The sequence below is a fragment of the Triticum dicoccoides genome, chromosome 4B, assembly GCF_002162155.2.
Source record: "Triticum dicoccoides isolate Atlit2015 ecotype Zavitan chromosome 4B, WEW_v2.0, whole genome shotgun sequence".
Taxonomy (NCBI): Eukaryota; Viridiplantae; Streptophyta; class Magnoliopsida; order Poales; family Poaceae; genus Triticum; species Triticum dicoccoides.
Genome location: NC_041387.1, coordinates 485,156,860 through 485,183,941, shown reverse-complemented (window position 1 = coordinate 485,183,941; position 27,082 = coordinate 485,156,860). Strand labels below are relative to the sequence as shown.

Sequence of the window (27,082 nt, the reverse complement as noted above, 5' to 3'; positions counted from 1 at the left end):
AGTGGCAAAGGGCGCCGCACTCAAGCCAGCACGCAATCCGCACAAGGATTCGCATCAAAAAGACGGCCCAGCCAGATCTATCTACAGGCCAAGAAAGCAAGCTCTAGTAAGCAATGCAACGCAACAAGTATCCGAACATCACGACACACCCAAATATAGGGGTGCCGCACACCCCCTATGTTTCACCGATGAGGTGCTGGACCATGAATTTCTAGCGGGATTCAAGCCCGTAAACGTAGAGGCATACGACAGAACAACAGACCCTGGAGTCTGGATTGAGGATTATATCCTCCACATACACACGGCTAGAGGAGATGACCTCCACGCCATAAAATACTTACCCCTCAAGCTCAAAGGGCCAGCCCGGCATTGGCTTAAAAGCCTTCCCGAAAACACCATTGAAAGTTGGGAAGAGCTCGAGGATGCTTTTCGGGCAAATTTTCAAGGGACCTATGTCCGACCTCCAGATGCAGACGATCTAAGTCATATAACCCAACAACCCGGAGAGTTAGCCCGGAAACTCTGGAACAGATTTCTTACTAAAAAGAACCAGATAGTCGACTATCCGGACACCGAAGCCTTAGCATCTTACAAACACAGCGTTCGAGACGAATGGCTCGCCAGACACCTCGGCCAAGAAAAGCCAAGAACAATGGCCGCATTAACAAGCCTCATGACCCGCTTTTGCGCGGGAGAGGATAGCTGGTTGGCAAGAAGCAGCACCAGCGACCCAAGTACATCTGAAATTAGGGATGGAAATGGGAAACCGCGACATAGCAAGGACCAGCGCCGGACCAAGGGAAACAGCCCGAAGAGCATGACAGTCAACGCCGGATTCAAAAGCTCTCGGCAGAATCAGAAAAAGCTGCCCCTCAAGGATAATAGGGACGAGCTATCTAACCTAAACAAAATCTTGGACAAAATATGCCAAATCCACAGCACTCCCTGGAAGCCCGCAAACCATACCCACATAGAATGTTGGGTCTTCAAGCAATCCGGCAAACTCAACGCCGAACACAAGGGGCTCGACATACCAAGCGAGGACGACGAACCCCACAAGCAGAGCACCGGAGAACAAAAGAAGTTCCCACAAGAAGTCAAAACAGTAAACTCACTTCATGTGACCAAAGGGAAATACAGAGTGGCGCCTATAGAGATACACGCCATACGGCCTGTCCCAGAGGAGTCCCGTCACTGGTTGTTACAACCAATCACCTTCGACCATCAGGATTACTCTAGAAGTATCCGAAATGCAGGCTGGACTGCCTTGGTATTAGATCCGATAATTGACGGACTCCACTTTGCCCAAGTCCTAATGGACGGCGGCAGTGATCTAAACCTGCTATACCAGGACACAATCCGCAAAATGGGGATAAACCCAACAAAAATTCGCCACGGCAACACTTCCTTTCAAGGGGTAATGCCAGGCCCAGATACCCATTGTACGGGTTCTCTCCTGCTAGAAGTTGTGTTCGGCTTCCCCGACAACTTTCGCCGCAAAAAACTAACCTTTCACATCGCCCCATTTACAAGTAGCTATCAAGCACTACTGGGACGCGAAGCTTTCGCCCGCTTTAACGCAATACCGCATTATGCATCCCTTGCGCTTAAAATGCCCAGTCCGCGAGGCATCATCTCATTAAAGGGAAATATCGAGTGTTCCTCGAGCACGGAAGATTGTGCGGCTGCCTTGACAGCCACACACTAAACCAGCTTTACTAGTTAAAGCACCTAAACAGGTCGTTCAGACCCCGGACATGGCTAGATGAGTCCGGCGTAAATATACAAAGGCTTATTAGCCGCATACCCCCGTACAAGGGGCTCCGCGCGTATACAACAAGAGACAATAAAGCTCAATTCTACCCATTCTCTGAATTATACTTTTTCTATTTAATATAACATAGATTTTCGCACGATTGTTTTCAACTAAGTTCCTCTCTTTTACAGATGAACACCGTGCTACGCCCGTCCAGGATACGGCACAACGGAGACACAGGCGCAGACGTGCAGTAGGGACCCATTCCAAGGATTCTTTTCAGATTAAGACCCTGCGTAAACCTTTTTTACTGTCTCTTGTTGATTACATCCCCCAGTTTCTTTTTATAACCGAGGAGGAGGCTGGCGTTTTGGCATGTGGCCACGTCAGAATTTTGCGCGTACCTGGACACCAGGGGCTTCTTACCAAGGGCGTTGTTCAGCCCATTTTCATAAAGACCGAATACCTTAGGGAGTGTTCGGCGTCGTGAGTTTGGCCTTATATGCATCAGCTTCGAATCATGTCTTTGGTCAAATGTTGGGTTTGCCTGACTCCTGTGTTTTACTGCCTTACGTTCCGCTCTATCGGCTAAGGCGGCACCAGGAGAACTACTGCGATTGTGCCCTGGTTCGGCCAGGCGAGCACCTCAGTAGAGAAGGCCGAAAACTGACTGTCATGGTATAGCGTGAGACTGGTCAACCACTCGATGACCCGCCAGAATCTTTAGGATTCCTCCGCATTAAAGAAGGGCCATTTCCCGGTCAGGCACACACGCGCCTCGAATTCGGGTGAGCACGGTGCCCCTAGGGGCTATATAGTAGCCCCACTATCAAACTCCTATGGCTAAGTGAAAGTGATAAAGCATTATAGTCCGGTTGCCTAGTTCGCTATGCTATCACCTCCTTTATAGGACCAAAACGTTGGATCAAGTGTGAAAATGCGCCTTCTGCGAACACCCCCGCATTATATGCGTGGGGTCTGAAGCCAAAGACTGCCATCTTGCAGGTTATATACACATATACATTAACGGTTGCACAGGAGGTATTCTAATTCTTGAAAGCACAAGTATAAAAAGCTTCTATATTCCATCAAAACATTGTTTTACAATCATACATGTTATTCGAACATAACATCCTTCGAGCACTGCATCTCTATTAAATGAGCGCCCTGCAGAACTTCCTGAAAATAGTGCTCGGCAGGTACTCGGCTCTTGTCCGAATCTTGGGATGCAACAACAGTGGCCGTCATCTCCGCCCAGTATGTCTTGACACGGGCAAGAGCCATCTGCGCACCCTCTATGCATGCTGACCTCTTCATTGCATTAATATGCAGCACCGCACCGAGGAACTGCTGCACCAAGCTAAAATAACTCTAGGCTCGGGCCTTTTCGGCCACAGATGACTCACGACATGCTTCATGGCGAGTCAGGATAACCTATTCAGCTCTGCCCATGCGGCCAAACGATCGGACACTGAAAGTGGGCGCTGTGGATTGTGGAACTGCGACCAAAAAAGCTTTTCCACTTCGTGGTCATTTTGATCGCGGAAGTGTTCGGCCGCGTCCGCGGCATTCGCCGCCAAGTCCAGGTAAATGTCCGCCGCACTCCACTTCCGGTCCAACGGAGCATATTTAGGATCCTCGAACTTCATCCGCAGCATATAGGGCTTTCCAGCCGTGATATCTCTGGCCTGACGTAGCTCCTCCTTCATAGCTCTCATCGCAGAGCGAGTATCCTTGGCCTCGGTAGTGACCTTCTCTAGGTCCTTCTGTGTCGCCTGATCTTCTTTTTCAAGGAGCTTGCAGCGGTCGGCAGCACTCTTCAACTTTACAACCATCTCGGCCATTTCCTTCTTGCTTTGGCAGTGAGCAGCCTGTTCGGCTTTCAGCTCTTCAGACGCCTTTAAGGCAGCCGCATCGCTTTTTCTGGCCTGCTCCTTGGCTCGGGCAAGTTCCGCCCGAAGGTTCTCTATGGCTGCGGCACCATCTGCATCAAGCACACATGTTGTAGGGTACGTGCATCAAGCTCCTCTTACCAGGTGTCTTCGGAGAAATTACATACCTTGTGCCTCGTCCACCTGCTTGTTGACAAGCACGATGTCGGCATCTGCCACGTAAAGTTGCCGCTTTAGTTCGGCAAATTCATTAGTCTGGCTAGCCACCGGACACTTCGCCACCTACATAGGAATGGAGACATATCATACATGGGATTACGATCCTCGGCGCACCGTCATTTTTGACAACACACCGAGTCTCAGGGGCTACTATCTATACAGGGCGCATTTTATATATGCGGAGCTGTCAAAAGGTACATCATTTCGCGTACCTCAAAACCTGTCACTAAACTCCTGACGGCCTCGTACAACCCGCTCTCCGCGGATGAAATCCTTTCAATCACCGTATCCATCAATGCACTGTGTTCTTCTGAGATAGACGCTCGCCCAAGCAGATCCTTCAGCTCCTCCGACCGTGCACCGGACGGTGCCGGACTCGTCCGATGGCCTTCTTCGAAGGCCGGACACGGAGGGCCTTGGGGGGCCATACGACTGCCTTCCGGCTCTACCGGATTTGGAGAAACCCTCCGTGATGACACCTCAGGGTCGCCCGCCTCGCAAGGCGGTACGGCAGGGGGAGGCGTTCCGCTCTCCATCATCTCCGGACGAAGATCCCCTGAAGATGAGCTCTGCTGAGAAGGACTGAGATCCGAACTATAAGGTAAAATTTTGGTTATCTTCCTCAGAAATAGAAAGGGGATGTCTCTCATTTTTTAACCCCCTCTTTACTTACGGCTCGGTAGAGAGCTGATCCCCTTGGGGACGCAATGTGACCTGGGCACCCCCCGGCGCCGGACCCTCTGACAAAGATTTCTTTCCCTGCTTTGAGACCGTGGTCTCCGAGTCTTCAGAGGCGGTCCTCTTCTTCCCCTGGTTGGAGGAATTCTCGATTCCTCCTTTCCTGACAGCCTTCTTCGGGGATGCGGTAGCATCCTTGCTCCCCTCTTCTCCTTCTTCCAAAGGCGCAACCTCCAACATCTTGGTTAACACGGGATCCGGCGTGGTCTCGGGGAGGGGGGCCGGACACCTGATTAGCTTTGCTTTCGCTATCCACTCCTGTTTAAGGGATAGCTCTTTTAAGGGCAATTTTATGATAAATATACGGATAGTGTGTCCGGGTATAGAGCTACTTACTTGAGTATCCGGGCGATTGCAGCTCAGACCTGTGTCCTCGGACGAGTCTGGACACATTGCTTGTGATCCGAAGAACAATTTCTACATCTCCATGGGCGTCGCGCCCACAAAATGTTGGAGGGCTCGTGGTCCTTCCGGATTAAACTCCCACATGCGGAGGGGCGGCATTTGCAGGGCAGGATGCGGCGAATCAACATAACCTACGTCACTACGGCCAGATTGATATCTCTTTCTAGGAGATCTCGAACGCGGCCCTGCAACAAGGGCACGTCCTTGGACGGCCCCCAGTTAAGCCCTTTATTGACCCATGACGCTAGTTGTGGTGGGGGACCCGAGCGAAAGGCAGGTGGCGCCACCCATTTGGTGTCCCTGGGAGCTATGATATAAAACCACTCTCGTTGCCATAAGCTGAACTCCTCTTGAAAAGAGCCCTCGGGCCATGGAGCGTCGGCATTCTTGCTTATAACAGCACCTCCACACTCTGCATGCTGCCCCTCGATCATCTTCGGCTCTACTTTGAAGGTCTTAATCCACAATCCGAAGTGAGGAGTAATACGGAGGAAGGCCTCGCACACGACAATGAACGAAGAGATATGGAGGATGGACTCCGGAGCTAAGTCATGAAATTCCAGCCCGTAATAAAACATGAGCCCCCTCACGAAGGGGTCCGTCGGGAGGCCTAGCCCCCGAAGAAAGTGAGATGCGAACACCACACTCTCACCAGGCTTGGGAGTGGGAATAACCTGCCCTTGAGCAGGCAGCCTATGCGAAATTTCGCTGGTTAGATACCTGGCATCTCTTAGCTTTCGCACGTCTTCTTTCGTAACGGAGGAAGGCATCCACCGGCCTTGAAGGTCAGAGCCGGACATCATCGAAGGTCCGAAGCGCCTGAATCTAGAGCTTTGGGTGTTGGAACTCAAGGCGAGAGGCGGATTTGATTGAAGATTGAGAGAAAGGAGTCGAGCCTTGGTCTCTTTATAAAGAGGTTGAATACCAAGATCCCTCCCCGTGACCGCTTGGGACTAGCCTTTGATTGAGGAGACATACCAACATGCACGATTGGGTTACCCACGCCCGTATTGATGAGAATCCCGGAATAAGGGGACACGATATCTGCTTTGACAAGACGTGCCAAGGAAACCGCCTCGCTAAACGTGCTAAGGAGGGACACTAAAATGATTCGAATAAAGGCTTGGCCGTGGCATGATGACACGCTGCGGAATACGTCAGCAGATTGGATTTGTACAAATATTATTCTCTCTACGATGGTATATGGAACTTATTTTGCAGAGCTGGACACTATCCTTGTGTTCAAAATCTTCTATGAAGTATTCGGAGGAGGAACCGCCTTGCAATGCCGAAGACAATCAGTGCCTCGGACTCGTCGTCATTGAAGCCTGGTTCAGGGGCTACTGAGGGAGTCCCGGATTAGGGGGTGTCCGGATGGCCGGACTCCTGGACTATGAAGATACAAGATTGAAGACTTCATCACGTGTCCGGATGGGACTTTCCTTGGCGTGGAAGGCAAGCTTGGCGATACGGATATGTAGATCTCCTCCCATTGTAACCGACTCTGTGTAACCCTAGCCCTCTCCAATGTCTATATAAACCGAAGGGTTTTAGTCCATCGGACGAACAACAATCATACCATAGGCGAGCTTCTAGGGTTTAGACTCTCTGATCTCATGGTAGATCTACTCTTGTACTACCCATATCATCAATATTAATCAAGCAGGAGTAGGGTTTTACCTCCATCGAGAGGGCCCGAACCTGGGTAAAAACATCGTGTCCCTTGTCTCCTGTTACCATCTGCCTAGACGCACAGTTCGGGACCCCCTAACCGAGATCCACCGGTTTTGACACCGACAGGCATCCCCAAGCTTGAACTCGTGCCTCTCTTCCTTTTCCTCATATCAAGACCTCCTCGTTTAGACACTTCATCCACACAAAACTTCAACAGAAAACTCGGTAAGATCCGTTAGTATAATAAAGCAAATCACCACTCTAAGTACTGTAGAAAACCAATTCATATTTTGTTTTTGCATTGTGTCTACTGTAGTATAACTTTTTCATGGCTTAATCCACTAATATAAATTGATAGATTCATCAAAACAAGCAAACTATGCATCAAAAACAGAATCTGTCAAAAACAGAACAGTCTGTAGCAATCTGAACATTCACCATACTTATGGCACCCCAAAAATTCTAACAAAATTAGAAAAAAAAAAGTTGCACATAAAGACAGTGCAAAAGGAATCATAACCAATTTACGTTTTAGTTAAAAATGTAAAATCGCGCACTACAGCCAAAGTTTCTGTCCTGCGCCGTACAAACCAACAAGCATTGTAAACATCCTAAAGGCAAACCTTGGCACATTATTTTTATAATACAATGGAATTGTACAAGGGGATAATTATTTTTATTGAAAAGTTTCTGTAATCAAGATTCACAAAGTTTCCGTGAGCATGAACAAAGTTCAAGGAGCTCTCTCCCACTTCAACAATGCTTGTCTCTCTCACTTTCACTTTCCTTTTTGAAAAGTTTTTTGGTTCCCCTCTTTATTTTATTTTGTTTTTAAACTATATAAAAGCACTCAACAGAAATAAATGACTCTCTAAAACTTCCGGGTTGTCTCCTTGGCAGTGCTTTCTTTAAAGCCATTAAGCTAGGCATTTAGTGCTCAAGTAATGGATCCACCCGGATCCCAAGGTATATCAAAGCCAATTTTAATTAACAATGATTTGTAATTTAGTAGTGAGCACAAAGTAACATATATCAAGCAACAACGAAGTCTAACTCTCTTTCTATGCATCAGCATGTCATAAAAGAACAATTCATGCACACAAAGTAAAGGCCAATGCATAGTATAAGCAGTTTCTTGCAATTTTATCGTATTGGAAACATAAAGAGGCAGAGATGTAGTTCCTCTCTCATAATAATTGCAAGTAGGAGCATAAAGCACATGCATATTACATTCATCAAAATCATCATGTGCAATGGTAAAAGGCAACCCATCAATATAATCCTTAATAAGCACAAACTTCTCCGATAAAGTGTGGTAGGGAGAATTCAAAAAGATAATAGGACTATCATGCGTGGGTGCAATAGCAACAATTTCGTGTTTAACATAAGGAACTATAGCAAGTTCATCTCCATAAGCATAATTCATATTGGCATCTTGGCCACAAGCATAGCAAGCATCATCAAAAAGGGATATTTCAAAAAATTCAAGGGATCATAGCAATCATCCTTCGGTAAGCACAAAAGGGAATTAAATAATGTATGAGTTGGAGGGTTACTCTCATTAGAAGGTGGGCACGGGTAGCTAATCCACTCTTCCTCCTTTTGTTCTTCGCTCTCCTCATCATCTTTTTCATCCAATGAGCTCACTGTTTCATCAATTTCTTCTTCCATAGCTTCCTGCAAAATATTAATCTCTTCTTGGACAGTGTTGAATTTCTTCATAAAAGCATTAATATAGTGATTGTATTCATAATTTTCATAGCAATATCTAAGTATAGCAAGATTTTGACGCCTATAAACATCATCATCAAAAGCTTCATACTTTTCAAACAAAGCTTCAATTTCATAAGCAGCCTTAAAAGCAACAAATTCTTCAATTTGCTCAACATCATAGTAATCATATATACCATTAGCATAAGAAGTTAAGATTTCATTATCATTAAATTTGCATGAAAAGGGAAGGTGTGGAGCCTTTATCCTAGAGCAACAAGTAATATCATATCTCAAGCATAGATCCCAGGCATACCAACGCAACATAATAAATTGATCCCATAATAGTTTCCCTTTTTGTGTCGAGTGATAATCCCTAAAGTATTCACGTTGATCCAACATGTCTCCCATTATAAAGTTGAATGGGGTTTTCTCAGGATTATCAAAGTAGTACATAATATCTTTCACATAATGAGAATCGGGGGTTTTAGGAGTTACCCCATCTACATGAGTAGCAAGTACACCTAATTTTTTTGGTATTTTGCGTTCCATATCCATAACTAAAGATAGAGAACAACTTAGAACAACAAATAAAAATTACTTAGTGATAAAGCAAACAAGCACACACGAGAATATTCACCCCACGCTATGACTCCCCGTCAACGGTGCCAGAAAAAGGTCTTGATAACCCGCAAGTATACGGGATAGTTGTAGCCTCTTTCTATAAGAGTGTCCAACCCAACGAGGAGCTAAAGGTAGAACAAATACTCTCTCAAGTTCTATCGTCCAGTGATACGACTCTACGCAGGCTTGACGTTCGCTTTACCTAGAACAAGTATGAAACTAGAAGTACTTTGTAGGTGTGATATGGTAGGTTTGCAAGATAATAAAGAGCACGTAAATAAAAAGTAGGGGCTGTTTAGATAAAGATGCAATAAAGTAAATATAGGGAGTGTGGAAAAGTGGTGGTAGGAGTTGTGGAATTGTCCCTAAGCAATTGACTATGTTACTAGACCGGTAATCACTATTGCAATTCTACTTGAGGGAGAGGCATAAGCTAACGTACTTTCTCTTCTTGGATCATATGCACTTATGATTGGAACTCTAGCAAGCGTCTACAACTACTAAAGATTCATTAAGGTAAAACCCAACCATAGCATTAAAGCATCAAGTCCCCTTTATCCCATATGCAACAATCTACTTACTCGGGTTTGTGTTTCAGTCACTCACACAACCCACTATAAGCGAATCATGAACGCATTGGAACACCCTACAGCGGGAATCCCTCACGCTTGCGCGACACGGAGGGCACCATAGGACAACACCAATAATAAAACATGCAACTCAAACCAATCATAGTAATTCATCAATCACCGGTAGGACAATAGAAATCTACTTAGACATCATAGGATGGCAACACATCATTGGATAATAATATGAAGCATAAAGCACCATGTTCAAGTAGAGGGTACAACGGGTTGCGGGAGAGTGGACCGCTGTAGATAGAAGGGGGAAGGTGATGGAGATGTTGGTGAAGATGACGGCAGTGTTGCTGAAGATCGCGGTGATGATGATGGCCCCCGGCAGCGCTCCGGCACCACCGGAAGCAAGGGGGAGAGAGGCCCCCTTCTTCTTCTTCCTTGACCTCCTCCCTAGATGGGAGAAGGGTTTCCCCTCTGGTCCTTGGCTCCCATGGCTTGGGAGGGGCGAGAGCCCCTCCGAGATTGGATCTATCTCTCTGTTTCTGCGTTCTCTGGTTCTGCCCCTTCAACGTTTCCTTTATATCTGGAGATCCATAACTCCGATTGGGGTGAATCTTTCGCCCAGATTTTTATTGTAAAATTAGCTTTCTTGCGCCAAAAGAAGAGCATCAACTGCCTTACGGGTGGCCCACGAGAGTCCAGGGCGCGCCCAGGGGGGAGGGCGCGCCCCCCTGTCTCGTGGCCACCCTGGACACCGTTTCGCGTTGATTCTTTCTTCGAAAAATACCAAATATTCCAAAATAATTGTCCGTCCATTTTTATCCCGTTTGGATTCTGTTTGATATTGGGTTTCTGCGAAACATAAAACATACAACAGACAAGAACTGGCACTGGGCACTGGATCAATATGTTAGTCCCAAAAAATAGTATAAAAAGTTGCCAAAAGTATATGAAAGTTGGATAATATTGGCATGGAACAATCAAAAATTATAGATATGACGGAGACGTATTACACCCCACTATGCAATGGTAGAGAAAGTGATGCAGATAAGGTTCAAGATAGTGAGACAACCCTGTTGGTCTCCAAGAAAGGTGATAAAAACAATCTTGTAGACAGTGAGAAAACCCCACAGTCCTGCGTTGATGTAGTGTTCGAGTTACTGGCCATTACCCCTGGCACAAGCTCTTCGAACTCGCTGGCTGAATCACTTCAGCTTCTTCAGTCTCAGCTATAAGCTAAAAGACATCAGTCAGCTGTGCTGTGGCAAGAAGCCGAAGGACTGAGGAAGTCCCTGCAGAATTCAGATGCGTACTTTCTTGTGCAATAGCAAGCCCTGGAGGATTTAAGCGCCAAACAAGAGGAAGTTAATAAGCTTGCTAAGCATCTTGCCAGCATTATGGGTACCCAGGATATTGTTTCTTGAGCTCTTCTGAAGTGGTTTCAGTTCTGGACTTGTTTTGCTGCAGCGTTTATATGCTGCTTTGTTCCCTATATTTGCACTGGTGGCGAACTTTGATGCCCAGTGGATGTAATATGTGTAATAGCCGTGATAGCCTAGCATAAGTTGCTTGCTTATTTATTTCCTTGTTGTCTTGTTTATTTGTTTGCTTGTAGTCAGTGCAGTTCTTTTTCCGCAGTTTGCTAGTGGCCGCAATAACCTATTTTTTAAAACTAGGCCACAATAACCATGGGCTACATATTTATTGTAGTGGCACTGGGCCTCCTACCGGCCGTAGAAACAATGGGCCTTCTACGGGCCGTAGAAACAATGGGCCTTCTACGTGCCGTAGACACAATGGGCCTTCTACGGGCCATATCACCAATGGGCCTTATATGGGCCGGACGATCGATCGGCCAAACATGGGCCAATAACAGACCACATTATGGCCGTAAACGGGCTAGAGTTGGAATCGTATGTTCATGGGCCGACCATAACAGGCCATCATTAATAGGCCGTATTTGATAACGCTATGAAAACGGCCCAACGTATTAACAGGCCACAAACGGGGCGACTGTAAGAACGGGCTGAATTTGGCCCACAAGCAGAAAATGACAGTAACAGGCCGTAAGTAACCGAATGCTGGAAATGAGCCCAAGAATAAATGGGCCCTGAGAAGGCCGAAAGATAACATGGGCTGGAAACGGCCCAATGGAACAATAGTTTGTTAATGGGTATAAAGTGATACACTGTTCATTACGGGCCAGTTTCAGCATGGGCCATTAATGGGCCAAGAGTTACAAAGGGCCTCATATGGGCCGAAAGACGTCATGGGCCATACATGGGCCGGAAGTTAAAACGGGCTGTAATCATATTGGACGGCCCAGATGACACTACTAGGCCTAATTCGGATAGGCCATAACGGGCCCTATGTTTGCGGGCTGTAAATGGGCTATATGCGAACATGCCGTTAAGAGGCTTTCCGTGGGTCGGCCCGCCACTTTTTGACCAAGTCAAACGGGCCGGCCTTTTCATAGGAATGGGCCTTTGTTGGGCCATGCCATGTGTCGACGTATCATAGACGCCTTTTGTCCAAGGAGTGGATGACATCTGTCCCAACGATGAGCCGACACGTGTTTCCTCCAGCCAATGATGATTTTACACGTGGAAAGTCCCCATTGGTCGGGGCTGTTAACGGGTTATCGGATCCAAAACCTGACCCGATAGCTTAACGGCGTTCCGTTACGGTGGATGCCATGTGTCAGTCACCCTTGAGAAAGCACTTCCGTGACGCGTGATTTATTGTTATGGAAGTGGACACTTCCGTGATGATAATCTTGGTAATGTCATGGAACACTTCTACGACAACACAGGTATGACTATCTTGATTATGTCATAAAATCATCATGAATGTACATGCATGACAGAAAATGCGACCTACTGTGACAAGCACGTATCATCACGGAAGTGTATTTTTTTTGTAGTGTAACATAATGGTGTGGCTGAGCGCATGAACAGAACCATCATCTCCAAGGCTCGTTGCATGTTGTCCAATGCTTGCATCGGCAAACATTTTTGGGCGGAAGCCGCCTCCACCACCTACTACCTCATCAACAGGTCACCATCCATTCCGCTTGATAACAAAACTCCCGTTGAGGTATGGTCTTGTACACCGGCTGATTATTCATAGTTGAGAGTTTTTGGTTGCACTGCATGTGCACACATTTATAATGGAAAACTTGATCCTAGAGCTATTAAGTGTGTGTTTGTTGGTTGCGGTTCAGGAGTAAAGGCATACATGTTATGGAATCCTGAAACTAATAAGGTTCTCATGAGCAGGAGTGTTGTTTTCAATGAATCTGTTATGTATCGTGATGATCTATCCACAGATACTTTTGATGAACAGCCACAACGAGTTACTATGCAGGTGGAGCAAATTAATGAGGAGGAAAATGTAATTGTGGATAATGATGATGTTGCTCCAGATGCATAGGTTGATGATAATGTTGATGGTGCTCCTAATACAGAGGTCCATGATGATGATGTTGTGCAGCACTCACCCCCTATTTTGCAACGACAAGTTCAGTCTCTTGCAGTCGACAGAAGAAAGAGAGTCATTAACAAACCTAAACGCCTAACTAAAGAATATAGCATTGTTCATTATGCTTTCAGTTGTCCAGAACAGGTTGAGAACATCCCTGAGCTATCCACATACACTAAAGCGGTTGTTTTTGGTGATCGCGAGAAGTGGATTGCTGCTATGCAGGAAGAGATGGGGTCACTTGAGAAAAATGGCACATGAGAAGTTGTGTGCTTGCCTAAACAAAAGAAGACCGTTCGCTGCAAATGGATCTTCAAAAGGAAGGAGGGTTTGTCTCCTAGTGAGCCTGCGAGATTTAAGGCAAGGTTAGTGGCTAAGGGTTTTAGTCAAATACCGGTATTGATTATAGTGATGTATTCTCTCTAGTTGTGAAGCATAGTTCCATTCATGCATTTTTTGGTATTGTTGCTATGCATGATCTTGAGCTTGAGCAGTTAGATGTCAAGGCTGCTTTTCTGCATGGTGAACTGGAGGAGGAGATTTATATGGACCAACCAAAAGATTTCATAGTGCCCGGCAAGGAGAAATTTGTTTCCCTATATGGTTCGAAACAATCTCCGAGACAGTGTTATAAAAGGTTTGATTCATTTATGATAGCACATGGACTTAAGACATATGATAGTTGTGTTTTACATTAACTTTTTAGATGGATCGCCAATATACTTGCTATTATATGTTGATAATATGTTGATTGCTGCCAAGGGCAAGAAAGAGATCACTACTTTAAAGGCACCGTTAAGTAGTGAGTTTGAGATGAAGGATCTTGGTGCTGCTAAGAAAATTCTAGGTATGGAGATTGCGAGGGACATTAATTTTGGTTTGTTATTTCTTAGTCAGCAGAATTACATTAAGAAAGATCTTCATCATTTTAACATGCATGATGCTAAGTCAGTAAGCACTCCCATTGCTCCTCATTTTAAATTATCCTCTTCTCATTGTCCAAGTAATGATGAAGATTTTCAGTATATGTCAAGAGTTTCATATTCCAGTGATGTTGGTTCTTTAATGTATGCCATGGTGTGTTCTAGGTCTGATTTGTCATTACATGGCTAACCCTGGTAAAGAACATTGGAAGGTTGTTCAATGGATTTTCAGGTACCTTCGTGGTACTTCCAATGCTTGTTTGAAATTTGACAGGACTGGATAGGGACTAGCTGGTTATGTGGATTCAGATTTTGCTTCCAGCGATTTGGACAAGAGGAGGTCCCTTACATGTTATGTCTTCATAGTTGGTGGTTGTGCCGTGAGTTGGAGGGTAACGTTGCAGCCCGTAGTTGCCCAGTCTACCACCGAAGCAGAATACATGGCTATTGCAGAAGCATGTAAAGAACCAGTTTGGCTGAAAGGTTTGGATATTGAGCTTTGTGGAGATAATTCTTGCATCAACTTGTTTTGTGACAGTCAGAGTGCCATTTACCTCACTAAGGATCAGATGTTCCATGAGAGAACAAAGCACGTTGATGTCAAATATCATCATGTTCGAGATGTTGTTGAGCAAGGTAAATTGAAGGTATGCAAGATTAGTACTCATGATAATCCTGCTGATATGCTGAGAAAGCCAGTGCTTGTTGCTAAACTTAGTTAGTCTAACTCATTAGCCCCCCTGTTCAAGAATTCGTCCGATTAACCAGTTAACTTGCCAATTAATCCCTACTCATAGGGTCAACGAGTAGCCTATAAACTAATAAATCAGCCGATTAATTGATTAAATGGCCGATTAACTTGCTGATTAGCCATTTAATCCCCTACTCGCCAGCCAACCGAGCAGCTACCAGGTAACGATTTCCTCAACAATGATTAGCCCTAGTGGTTGTTTGGCGCCGAAAGTGTTTTCTTTGTTGTTCAGGGAGAAGGTTCTCATTCATGCTACATGATGGAATTTGTCTCTGTTTGTTATGTTATGTTCCAAATTCAAGTATAAAGAGAAAACCTAACTCCCCTGATATAGTGAAGATTTGCTGCCCTTCGTGTTGGAGGGGTTTTCCATGTTAAAATCTCGTGTCTCCTTGCTTGTTTTTGTTCTTCATCGTGTTGATTTGCCTGTCGTATTCTAACAAGAAATACTAACCCTTCAGTCGTAAACTCTTCAAAATTTGCACACGTGATGAAAGCAAGAGTGACAAGCGTGCCAGAATTGCCCGCATTTGATTTGTCCCGCAACAGTGGCAGCATCAATATTTCTGTAACATGCGCCATATTTTTTCTAATTTCCAGAAGTTAGCGGTGGTGGGCCCTATGAGCCGCCCGTCACACATATGTTAGGTCCCAAAATTCCTAAGAAAATCACATTTAATAAACCAAGAATAGTCTCAAATTTGAGTATGGGGCATTGGATGGCGTGTATTACTAATGGAAAAAGTTTGAAGTCCAAATTATTCAAATAAATGGAGTAACGTGTGGAGGGTAGTGGTTTCTGTTCAAAACCCTGACACTTTCCGGGAGACTGTTTAGTTTGTACAGAAGCGCATGAAGTTTTTGCCCTAATGGTGTTAATTTTTTTTACCACATCATGTAGGAGTATCATAAAGATACCATGTCAGATTTGATCCCTTTCTGAGCTCGTTTGCATGCTCAAAGCGTCTTGCCCTTTTTAGGGGCCAAAAATTAGTTAATGTCTCAAAAAATAGCAAGGCAACTCAAAAAGTGGCTAAATTTGTGCATGGGGCTTTGGATAGTGTGCAATAATCTAAGAAATGAGTATGACGTTCAAATGTTTCCAAAAAACAACTTCAGTGTAGCAGGCCATGGTTTTGTTTTCGAAACCCTGACACTTCGGTGGAGAGAGAGAGAGAGAGAGAGAGAGAGAGAGAGAGAGAGAGAGAGAGAGAGAGGGGCACTATGGCGGCGGATTGGGGTGGCGTAGGGGGTGGCAACATTGGTTGGGTATCAAATGAGTCGGGATTGGAATTGGAGAGAAAGGGAGACGGTTTTCAAAGTTTGGGGGTTATAAAATAGGGAAACACTTGTATTCACCCAGCATATCTATACGCTCACGCCGACCGCCTCCGTGACCGTCCGATCTGTTATTGAGCAGACAGTCGGGAGCCAACCTCCGCCACTTTACTCCTGCAACTTGACTCGTGTTTCATAAGCGTTTCCGCAACCCGGCCCCTGTTGCACACCACATCGTCGGCCGGTTCTTTTGAAACATTCTCCCTGTTACAAGAAGAATTTATGCAACATCAGTGATGTTGTAAAACTTTCTTCCATAGCGTCATATAAAAGATGAAAAGGTGAGACAAAAAATATATTCCGCAACATTAGCTCTGTTGCAAAACAATTTCTGCAGCAATGCCTCTGTTGCAAAAGTTGTGTAACATAAACTATGTCGCAAACATTTAAGCGCAACATCATCCTTGTTGCAAAGCTCGCGGTTGAATCTGACGACCATCCCAAGTGTAATACAATGGCCCGCGAGGTGACGAATTTTTTAAAGATCCGCAGGTCTACACGTAGCGCACCCCTATAAAATAGTTGGTTTCAGAATTCAAAGTAAATTCGATGTTGTAATATAGACTTCTCCCTGCGAAAATCACAACTCCGAAAACTCCAGGAGATCAACCCGGCAAAACCTGGCCTGCCCAATGCATTCTTTTTTATCTTTTGGAAAGCCTCCCAATGCAATCTTTATTCGAGAGATATGTTTAAATCATGTTTTTTTTTGAACATCAGTACAGACGCAAGCGCTCATACATACGTCCATGCACTCATCCCTATGAACGCACACACACACACACCCTATCCCTATGAGCACCTCCGAGAAACTGAGTCGGCATGTCATCTTTAAATTTACGAAATCATTGTACGCACCTTGTTGTTGACGAGAACGTCTCCTCTCACTGAAAGCACATCGCCGAAAATCCTGAAATAAATTCTGAAATAATGCGAGCAGCAAGACTTAAACCCTGATGGGTTGGGGATACTACTGTCCCTCTAACCATCCAACTACAAATTGGTTCGCTTTAAACCACGTTAATATCTCGTGCAAGGCAAGACACGGAGTACTTACGGGTCTTTGTAATCTCCCTACGAAATATCGATGTGCCTTGGCAGGAGGTCAAATGAGGGGGGCGATCATTTGCAGCTTGAGAGTTACGAAAGTGGAATTCCTTCCTTTGGAGGAGGAAACAAAATCCCAGCAAGTCCAACACGTAACTGAACAAAAATGCATAACAGCTGCGCGCCAGACTTTTCTTTTCTTGCTCACCTTCCCCGTTTCTTCTCCGGTCATCAACCACCGCTACCGCCCCCGTCCCACGCGGCCACGTCTCTATAAATGGATTACGGAACGGCCAAATCTCTCCCAACTCCATCGTCCAGCTCTCGACGGCTCAGATATTCGACGAGCCGAGGCGGCGGACGTAGGACGGTGGCTGGCTACGGACAAGATACAGAGACGGTGAGGGAGCCGTTGCCGACATACGTCCAAGAGCAGACAGCATCAAGATCTGCCCCATCCGGCCCCACTTGCAGTGTCCGTTGGGCAGATACGACCCCCTTTCCTGCTTGCTTGGGCTGCGCCGTCTATATAAGTCAACCGGCCGTCCTCACCTGGTCACCCTCTCCCGGCCCATTACATTACACGAAAGCAAAGCATACCTGAGCAGAGCTGCGGCAGAGCTTCGAGCTGTGGCCTTGTGGAGTAGTCAAACATTGAGAGAACGAAAATGGCACGGAGCCCAGCTCAAATCGCTATCCGGTTGATCGCTCTGCTCCTTCTGCTTCCAGGTAAACTGATCTTCGCGATTTTGATGCTCTGCTTTGTTGCAATGTGCACTCTCTGTTTTTGTTTGGTGTGCGTGTGGCTGATCGGCTCGAGTTCTTGGGTTCTTGCAGTGGCGTGGTCGGCGACGTTCACGATGACCAACAACTGCGGCTACACGGTGTGGCCGGGGCTGCTGTCGGGCGCAGGCACGGCGCCGCTGTCGACGACGGGGTTCGCGCTGGCGCAGGGCGCGTCGGCGACTGTGACCGCGCCGGCGAGCTGGTCCGGGCGCATGTGGGCGCGCACGCTCTGCGCCGAGGACGCTGCCGGCAAGTTCACCTGCGCCACGGGCGACTGCGGCTCGGGCGCGCTCCAGTGCAACGGCGGTGGCGCTGCGCCGCCGGCCTCGCTTGTGGAGTTCACGCTCGACGGCTCCGGTGGCATGGACTTCTTCGACGTCAGCCTGGTCGACGGCTACAACCTGCCGATGCTGGTCGTACCGCAGGGCGCTGCCACTGCCGCCGCCGCCAGCTCCACGAGCGGGCCCAAGTGCATGGCCACCGGCTGCCTCGTCGACCTGAACGCCGCGTGCCCGGCCGCGCTGAAGGTCACGTCGACGGGTGCCGCCAGCAGCGCGGTCGGCGGGAGCGCCATGGCGTGCCGCAGCGCGTGCGAGGCGTTCGGCTCCCCGGAGTACTGCTGCAGCGGCGCGTACGGGAGCCCCAACACGTGCCGGCCGTCGGCGTACTCGCAGTACTTCAAGAGCGCGTGCCCCCGCGCCTACAGCTACGCGTACGACGACTCCACCTCCACCTTCACCTGCGCCGCCGGCACCAACTACGCCATCACCTTCTGCCCAAGCACCACCAGGTAACTTCTTTTCCCCGATGCTTCGTATTTGAGCACGTTCAGCAAACCAATCAAGCAAGCAACTGAGCTCCGTTGCATTTGATCGTGGGCCGTAGATTCACTGAATGGCGCGAAACGAAATGTCTTGACAAAAAATAGGTTTTTTTTAGGGAAGACAAAAAAAAAAGGTTTTATGGTGATAGGGACCTCCACACGCTCAAGTCTTTCTTTAGGACGTGGCAATTCATAAGGTTTACTACTACCGCATTAGATATTAAAATCTGTGTATAAGGAGTAACAGTTTGGCTGGGATTTTGATAAGGAAATGTTGAACATTCCTTAATAAATCACCCCACACAATCAAATATGCTTGTAGAGTAATGTAAACGGCGGTCAGTCGGCAAAGAACATCAAAGCATGTGCTCGTACGGTCCAGCTGGCCGTGTGCTATAAGGCTGGTCATAGTGGGAGTAACATAAATAGTAACATAGATGCCACATAAGTATAAGTGATGATGTGTCAAGTAGTTAACGAGGAGAGAGACAAATAGAGTAACATAATATGTTACCATCACCTAGCGGTTCCCAATGCTAAATGAGTCTATGAAGTAATAAATGAAGTGATACATGACACTACATATATGTTACTACCCACTATAGAGATAGTAACATAGCCTAATAACATATACTCCCTCCGTTCCAAAATAGATGACCCAACTTTGTATTAATTTTAGTACAAAGTTGGGTCATCTATTTTGGAACGAAGGGAGTACATGTTACTAGTCTAAGTCCCCACTATGACCAGGCTAACTGTTGCAACACAGTCCTGTCATGGCGACCGAATATAATATGTGGCGTCTGGAATTTGTTCACCTCCAAAGGGTCAGGCCAATTCTGACACACTGTTGGGAACTGTAGTATTCAACGGCCGAAATGCACACAGCAGTGCGCAACGGCTAGGAATCCATGGCAGCATGGTGGGGTCCCAGCCCGCACGCGGACCCCACAAGTGAACCGACGTAGCCCGATGTGTACCGGATTCTAGCCGTTTCGCGCGTGCGGTCCCGTAGGCCTAGGCCGACGACGGCTCGCATTCATTTTCGCTGTCCTCCTCCCAACTGCTTCCCATGTTCGTGTGCTCAGAGTCAGAGGCCCTGTCCAAAAATATCTGCGTCCTACAAAAATATCTGCAACGCCATAAGTATCTTGCGTGCACGCTATTCCGATCTTGTACCATGTACCGTGTGCTATGCTGACCCGTATGCTTGTGTGTTTTGCTCCGCAGTGGGAAGTACACCGACGAGAACCCGCAGGCTGCCGGCGTGCCGCCCACGAACGGCACGATGGTGTACCGCGGCGGCGAGCAGTTCTCAACGGGCGGCGGCGCCTCCATTGCCGCCCATGCGTCGCAGCTCCTCCTCGCGGTGGCCGTCGCCGTCGCTCTGCTCCTACTGTAAGCGCTGGCCATGCGTGCAATGGCGGCAACAGCGTACGTACTCCCGCCTCTCGAGGTGTCCTTATCCGGCCGGCCTCTTTTGGCGTGACGGAGGCAGAGATAATACTCGAGCGGAGCACAGGAGAAGGGCGGGCGGGCAAGATCAAAGTTTGACAGTGCCGCTACTGATGACTGATAAAACAAGAATATCTTACAGTAGTGTCGTAGACTTAGGTTAATGTTTACTCTCTACGCTTCTTTGATTTGTTGAGCGGAAATGATGATGTGTTCATTGTTCGTCGTGATAATAGTATGAATCGTCACTATTTAGCGTGCAAGTTTCCACACCGAGCAGGGAAATCAGTAGCACCATGGTCTGAAAAGAACCAAAGCGGACATCTACGGAGTAGCTTATCGTTTGCCTAGATTGGGGTTACTTCCTAGCTAGGCACATTTATTCTGCTTCATCGCGGCGTGTGGATCGACGATGACTTCGCCTCCTTTTGTTTGTCGGATCTCGCCCTGGCGTCTGCGCAGAAGCAAGATGTGCACAAAGAAATGAACAGAACTGCAAGGCGAAATCTCTAGGGTCACTTCTTTTGGGAGCTCCAAGGAGTCCGAGTGAATAGAAAATTGGCTCTCTTTTCTTTTGCGAATATATAGAAAACTTGTCAAACGCTTACTTCTTGTAAGGATCTATCTATTCTCCTTGATCTCGATCTAGTTGATGAACTAGAGAAGGGGAATTATGTTGTTCCTCCCATCCACCCACACATCATATTTGAATTACCACCAGAGGTCCTCACCTAGCCTAGCCGAAGCCACCTACTTTGTGTCCAAGCCAAAATGAGATGAAGAAGATGGAAATTAGATAGCATAGAGCCGTTACACCCTTAACGGCCCCAGTTCAGGCCTGCTGGGGAGTCTTGTGTGTACGAGTGGACCGGCCTGAAGGCCCACAAGTTGAATCACACTTGTCCCGCGTCCGCTGACGGTCGATCTTGATCACCTGCTCCTTTTGCTTGTCAGTGAGCTTCCTGGCATTTCCCCTTTCTTGAGATGAGGCTTGACCCCAAGCCTCCGCCCTTGGAGACAACTGCTTCAATTCATCATGATCTTCCCAAGTCAGTGTTGGCGATGGCAATCTAGTTCATTCAACAAGCACTTGAGTAATGATCTTGTTATCTACAGTATGGAGGCGCTGCTGCAACACTCAAAAGGTACTTGCAAGTGAGCTTCAGAAGAAGGAAGAACATTTTGTACCCGATATTTTGGAGGAATGAACTTCAATTGAGAAACGTGAAATACTAGATGGATTCTACTGTCCTTCGAATTGCAACCGATAAGCTACTTCACCAATTCTCTCTGTGATAGGAAATGGGCTAAAGTAATAAAAGGAGAGTTTGTGGTTTGCCCTGTGAGTTGCTTGCACATACAGTTGGAGTTTCAAGAAAACCATGTCACCAACAACAAATTCTCTTTCAGTCTTCCTTTTATCTACTTGGGCCTTCATACACTTTTGAGTTCTTAACAGATGTTGCCTTACTGAAGCCTATACGCGGAATCTAACCACTGTTGCAAATCTAGAGGACCTAATGTGTCTTCAGAAGAAATACCAAAATAACGAGGTGTATGACTGTACAAAACCTCAAATGGAGACTTGCCAAGAGAAAAATGGCAATTGTTGTTGTACCAAAATTCACAAAGAGCTAACCACTTGTTCCATTTCCTAGGATGAGCTGAAATAAAACACCTCAAGTAGCATCCAACCTGTTGATTAACTCGCTTTGTCTGGCCATCAGTTTCAGGGTGATATGCAAGCTCATATTGATATGAGTACCATTCCTCTTGGTCAAGATTTGCCAAAACTTACTAGTAAACACATGACTCTGTCAGAAACAATATACAGAGGCATGCCATGTAACTTGTAAACATTGTTAAAGAACAATTCAACAATTCTCATAGCATTGTAGGGGTGCTTAACAGGAATGAAATGGACATATTTGGTAAACTTGTCAATAACAACCATAATACAGTCAAGATGATCAGAAGATGGAAGACGTGAGATAAAATTCATTGTCACTGTTTCCCAATCTTGGTAGAGGAGAAAGGAGTCTAGGATAATTTACTCTCTTGGTTTGGCCTTTTGACAAATAGTGCAAGATTGAACAAACTCTTTGATGAAGTGTGCCATACCATTCCATTTGAACAATGCATGAATTCTTTTATATGTGATGGAGAAACCTGAGGGAAACCAAAATGTCCTCCTAGTGGACTAGCATGAAATGCAAGATAAATTCTTGTTTGCAAGGGAAAATCATGGGTAATCCAAATGGAATTTTGTACCTCATGAGGCCATTAACCAATGTGTAGTGAGGTTTTGATGTGGGGCTTGTTGCCAACCATTGTAATAACTCCTTGGCCTTCACACCATGAGACTAACTAGATTTAATATCTACCAGCTAACTAGTTAAGCACAAGAAATGGCAAACACTTCATTCTTCTCTTGTAACTCATGTGGTCTTCTTGGCAAACCATTTGTTGCAGTACTATCTGCTCCCTTTTTATAAATGATCTTGTAATTTAGCCCCATCAGTTTAGTAAGGACTTTTTGCTACCAAGGTGTGTTCAATCTTTGATTAGCTAAGTGCAGCAAACTTTTCTAACTAGTTTTTATCACAAACTCTTGGAAGTCGAGATAAGATCTCCAATGCTCAACTGCCAAAAAAATAGCTAGAAATTACTTTTCATAGACTGACAAAACCTAGTTCTTCGGACCTAAGGTCTGACTAACAAAAGCCAGGGGATGTTCTTCCTGCATCAGAACAACTTCAATGACAGTATCACATGCATCAATTTCCAACACAAACTGCCTTTTGAAGTCAGGTAGAGCTAGAACCGGAGCTATCAACAAGGCTTGTTAAGTGTTTGATATGCTAGTTTAGTTGCTGGAGTCCACACAAATATAGTGCCCTTTTTCAACAATGCCGTCGGAGGCCTATTGATGGTCCCATAGCTCTGAATAAACTTTACCCTATAAGTCTAAGAAATCCCCTGACTTCCTTTACATTAACAGGAGTGGGCCAATTTTGTACTATAATGATTTTGCTAGGATCAGTGGACACTCCTTTGTCACTGATGACATGTCCTAAATAAGCAATTTCTTTTTGACCAAAAGCACACTCATCGAGTTTCACTCTCCAGTGCTTTTCCTTCAAAATTTGCAACACCGACTCCAAGTGTACTAAATGCTCCTCAAAAGTTTACTGAAGACCCAAGATATCATCAAAGAAAACTAAGACATATTTCCTTGTTGCCGGAGAAAAATCCATGTTCATAGCTGCCTAAAAAGTTCCTGGAGCACCTGTAAGACCAAATGCCATAAGTATGAACCCATAATCACCTTCATGCATTTTGAAAGCTTTTTTGAACTCTTTACCAGGAGCTGATATGATTTGATGATACCCACCTTTCAAATCTAACTTGGAAACCCAACGGGCCCCATGCAGTTCATCGATCCATCAGTTCATCTAAGATAGGCAGGGTATATTTCCCTTTTAGTGTGAGTGCATTGAGGTGTCTATAATCAATGACCATCCTCCAAGTACCATCTTTCTTTTTGACCATAATAACAGGAGAGGAAAATTGAGTATGACTGATTCTGATTAAGCCTTGCTGCAAAATTTTCTGAACTTGTTATTCCACTTATGTCTTCAGTGTTAGTGCAATTCTGTAGGTCTAATTGTCACTGGTCTAGCTCCTAGTATAAGTGGGATACTGTGATCATAAGCCCTACTTGGTGGAAATGATGTAGCTGTGTAAAAAACTTCAAGAAACTTGTCCAAAATGACTTGCACTTCTGGGTATACTAGCAGATTTTCTTCAGTATTTTTAGTGCAAATGGGCATGATAGTATAAGCACATTCAGTGGGTAGTTCTCCTTGTAGAGTGATCCATTTTACTTGACACTAATAAACCAACCATTACTTGTACAATATGCAACTGAACTAAAGATTTGCACTAATGATCCTTGGAGCATTTTTCTCTACAGATAGAACATAAACCCTTGGATTTCCTATAATTCCTGAGAGAGCTCCACTTATCATCAGCTGCACCTAGTTGACCATTGTCTGTCTATCGTTTTCCTTCTCCTGTTCTCTGTCTAACTGAAACTACCGAAAATACTGACTGGTTTTTCCTCTACTAATGCCGGAACAAGTTGGTTCCACCTAGTTTTTCATGCAAAAAATCCAATTCATATGTAGTGTCCAGGTCTTGCGGTTTTTGTAAAGCAATGACCATACGCGCACTAGGCTTGAGACCATTGATGAAACGAATGGTGTAATATATGCTATCATGAACATCCTCAAAAGTAGTTAAATCGTATAGCTCGGCAAATCTCTCCACATATTCAATGACAGTTGTCTCTTGGGCAATGCGAAACATCTTGAGAAGCATAGTTTTGTGTTGATTTGTGCTGAACCTGTTCATTAGTAACTGATAGAAGTCTGTCCAGTTTATGTGGGGAGAGCGTTGCTGGACTCCATCAAGCCACCTTGTTGTTGCTCCTTCGAACCGGGCAGTAGCATAAGAAATCCATCCTACTAACAAAGTGCCCCATAATTTGAAGCAATCTTCACAGCATGCTTGCCACAGGCACGAATTCGCCCCATCAAAGTGAGAAAGTTCAACCCGTGGCGCAGAGTGAATTGCATGAGACACCTCATGTGTAGAAAATTCCCTTGGAGCAAAAAATCATGGAGAGAGCTCGAATTGCGCACAACTCTGACTGGCGGAGGCACATAGACTTGATGTGTTTCCCCAATGAAACTTGTCGAACCCAGGTGCGTCAGAAGTGGGCGCATCACGACCGCTCCCCACTCGATGAACTTGCTGGACGAGCCTCTGATTCGGCCTTGGCACTCTACTCTAGCTCTAGTCGGATCTTCTTCACATCGAGGTTGAACTTGGAGCGGACGTCATCGATGCGGGTGGTGATGAGACCGTATAGCACATTCATAGTCTCCTTTGGGAGCTTGTGACCGATTAGATGATCTCGTCACCCTGCTGCTTGAGTTGTTGATGAAGACCTTCCTCGAAATCAACTCGAAGGAGCTCACGGATCTGGCACCCTTCACTAGACAACCTCTCCATGGCTTCACCCCTCTTCTGCAGCTTCAATCTCATGGCGTGGATGTATCGTGGGATCTTTCTACTTGTGAGTTGCGTTGGGATTTTCCCTGAAGACAATATAGTAGTGGATAGTATTTCCCTCAGTGAGAACCAAGGTTATCGAACCAAATAGGAGAACCATACAAATGCCTAGTGAATAGTATCTACACAAACAAGAGCAAATACTTGCACCCAACGCGGGCAAGTTGGTTGTCAATCCCCTTGAACTAGTTACTTGGAAGGATTAAATCTGATAATGATAGATAGATAAATTGCAAAGTAAAGTAAAATAAAGAAAATTATAGCAAGGTCTTTTTGGTTTTAGTAATATGATTTAAATAGAACTGGGGGCCCTAGTTTTCACTAGAGGCTTCTATCTCAAAAAAATAGCATATAGCGGGTAGACAAATTACTATTGGGCAATTGATAGAAAAGCTCATAGTTATGATGATATTCATGGCAATGACCATGTATATAGGCATTATGCCCGTGACAAGTAGACCAAAATGATTCTGCATCTACTACTATTACTCCACCAATCGACCGCTATCCAGCATGCATTTATGGTATTAAGTTCATGAAAAACAGAGTAACGCTTCAAGCAAGATGACATAATGTAGACATAATAAAAGCAAGCAATATGATTAAACCTCGTCGTTTTACCTTAGTGACATCAATACAAATACGTGCCTTGCTACCTGATATCTCCTTTTTATTGATCTAGTGTTGGAACTACAAAGAATATTTCACACCTATTTCCCCAGAGGTAACCCTGGGTTGTCGAACCCATGAGAGGAAGATTCCCTTGAAGCGATGGTCTCTAGCAAGCTTTTGTCAAAGTGTAAAATCTAGCCTTTGACCGGATCAACAAGCAAATAGTGATTCAAACACTTATAACAAAAAGAGGTACGGGTATGAGGTATTATGCTTACAACCTAGTATTTTTGATGGGATCAAATATGATACTAGTTTTGGCGCTGGAGTCACCCATTGAGTTGTGCTTGTTGCAGATCACGTGGGGAATGTGTCCAAATAACATCTTGACTGGCACAAGTCCTACGTCAAGAATTAGTTGTCCTACCACAGGCCCTACCCATTGCGCGGGGTTGCCTTGATAATTAAGATAATGAAATAAGACAAGAGATTTGGGCGTTTAATGACTACACCTCATTTATCCCCAAGGATATGATCCATGTTACCCTACTTAACCTTAGTGTCACGGGTGTTCGGTATAACACTTCACAGTCTTCTTGCTCCTAGCCTTACTGGTGCTCGATCTCCATGATCCTGGGTACCTGTAGGGATGAAGACGTGGGCAAGATAATAGACATCTTCATGGAACAATTTTATTTCACACATATGGGACATTCTATCAAAGTCTTCTATTGATCCTCTCGACAAATACCTTGGGTTGCAAGGCTTATGCCTCAACCCATACCTTATCGAACTACTTACACATGGAGATTAGATCCCGGGAAGAAAACATTGAAGAACATATCTTGAGATTGATTGATTGTAATATGTATTACAATGGATGCCTTGTGTAATGCATGATTACAAGTATGATTGGAATGGATGAGCACTGTGGTGGTGGTGGAGATGGCTATGGAGATGGCGGCGGCTAGGGTTTGCGGATGATGAAGAAGAGGTATTGGCTATTGTATTCTTTGTCTGGTGCTCTCTGCGTTAACATTTCAATGGGTCCCTTTAACGAAAGTTGTTCTGGTGGACGGTGTGTCTCGGAATTCACGCCATATGAGCGCTCACGGAACAAATTCTTTTTTGC

At 45.5% G+C, this 27,082-nt stretch overlaps 1 protein-coding gene across 1 annotated transcript; it reads left to right on the top strand.

Annotated features, from left to right (window-relative positions):
* Positions 1 to 17,432: 17,432 nt before the first annotated feature.
* On the top strand, positions 17,433 to 20,471 carry LOC119291016 (thaumatin-like protein 1b). Its single transcript, XM_037569705.1, has 3 exons — positions 17,433 to 17,864; positions 17,973 to 18,711; positions 19,975 to 20,471. The coding sequence occupies exons 1-3, from the start codon at positions 17,804 to 17,806 to the stop codon at positions 20,144 to 20,146; spliced, it is 972 nt and encodes a 323-aa protein (XP_037425602.1). The 5' UTR covers positions 17,433 to 17,803; the 3' UTR covers positions 20,147 to 20,471.
* The last annotated feature ends 6,611 nt before the right edge of the window (positions 20,472 to 27,082 follow it).

Coding starts and splice junctions, on each gene's coding strand:
- LOC119291016 (XM_037569705.1), top strand. CDS start 17,804: ATGGCACGGAGCCCAGCTCAAATCGCTATCCGGTTGATCGCTCTGCTC. Junction 17,865..17,972: donor TCTGCTCCTTCTGCTTCCAG/GTAAACTGATCT, acceptor GGGTTCTTGCAG/TGGCGTGGTCGGCGACGTTC. Junction 18,712..19,974: donor TTCTGCCCAAGCACCACCAG/GTAACTTCTTTT, acceptor TTTGCTCCGCAG/TGGGAAGTACACCGACGAGA.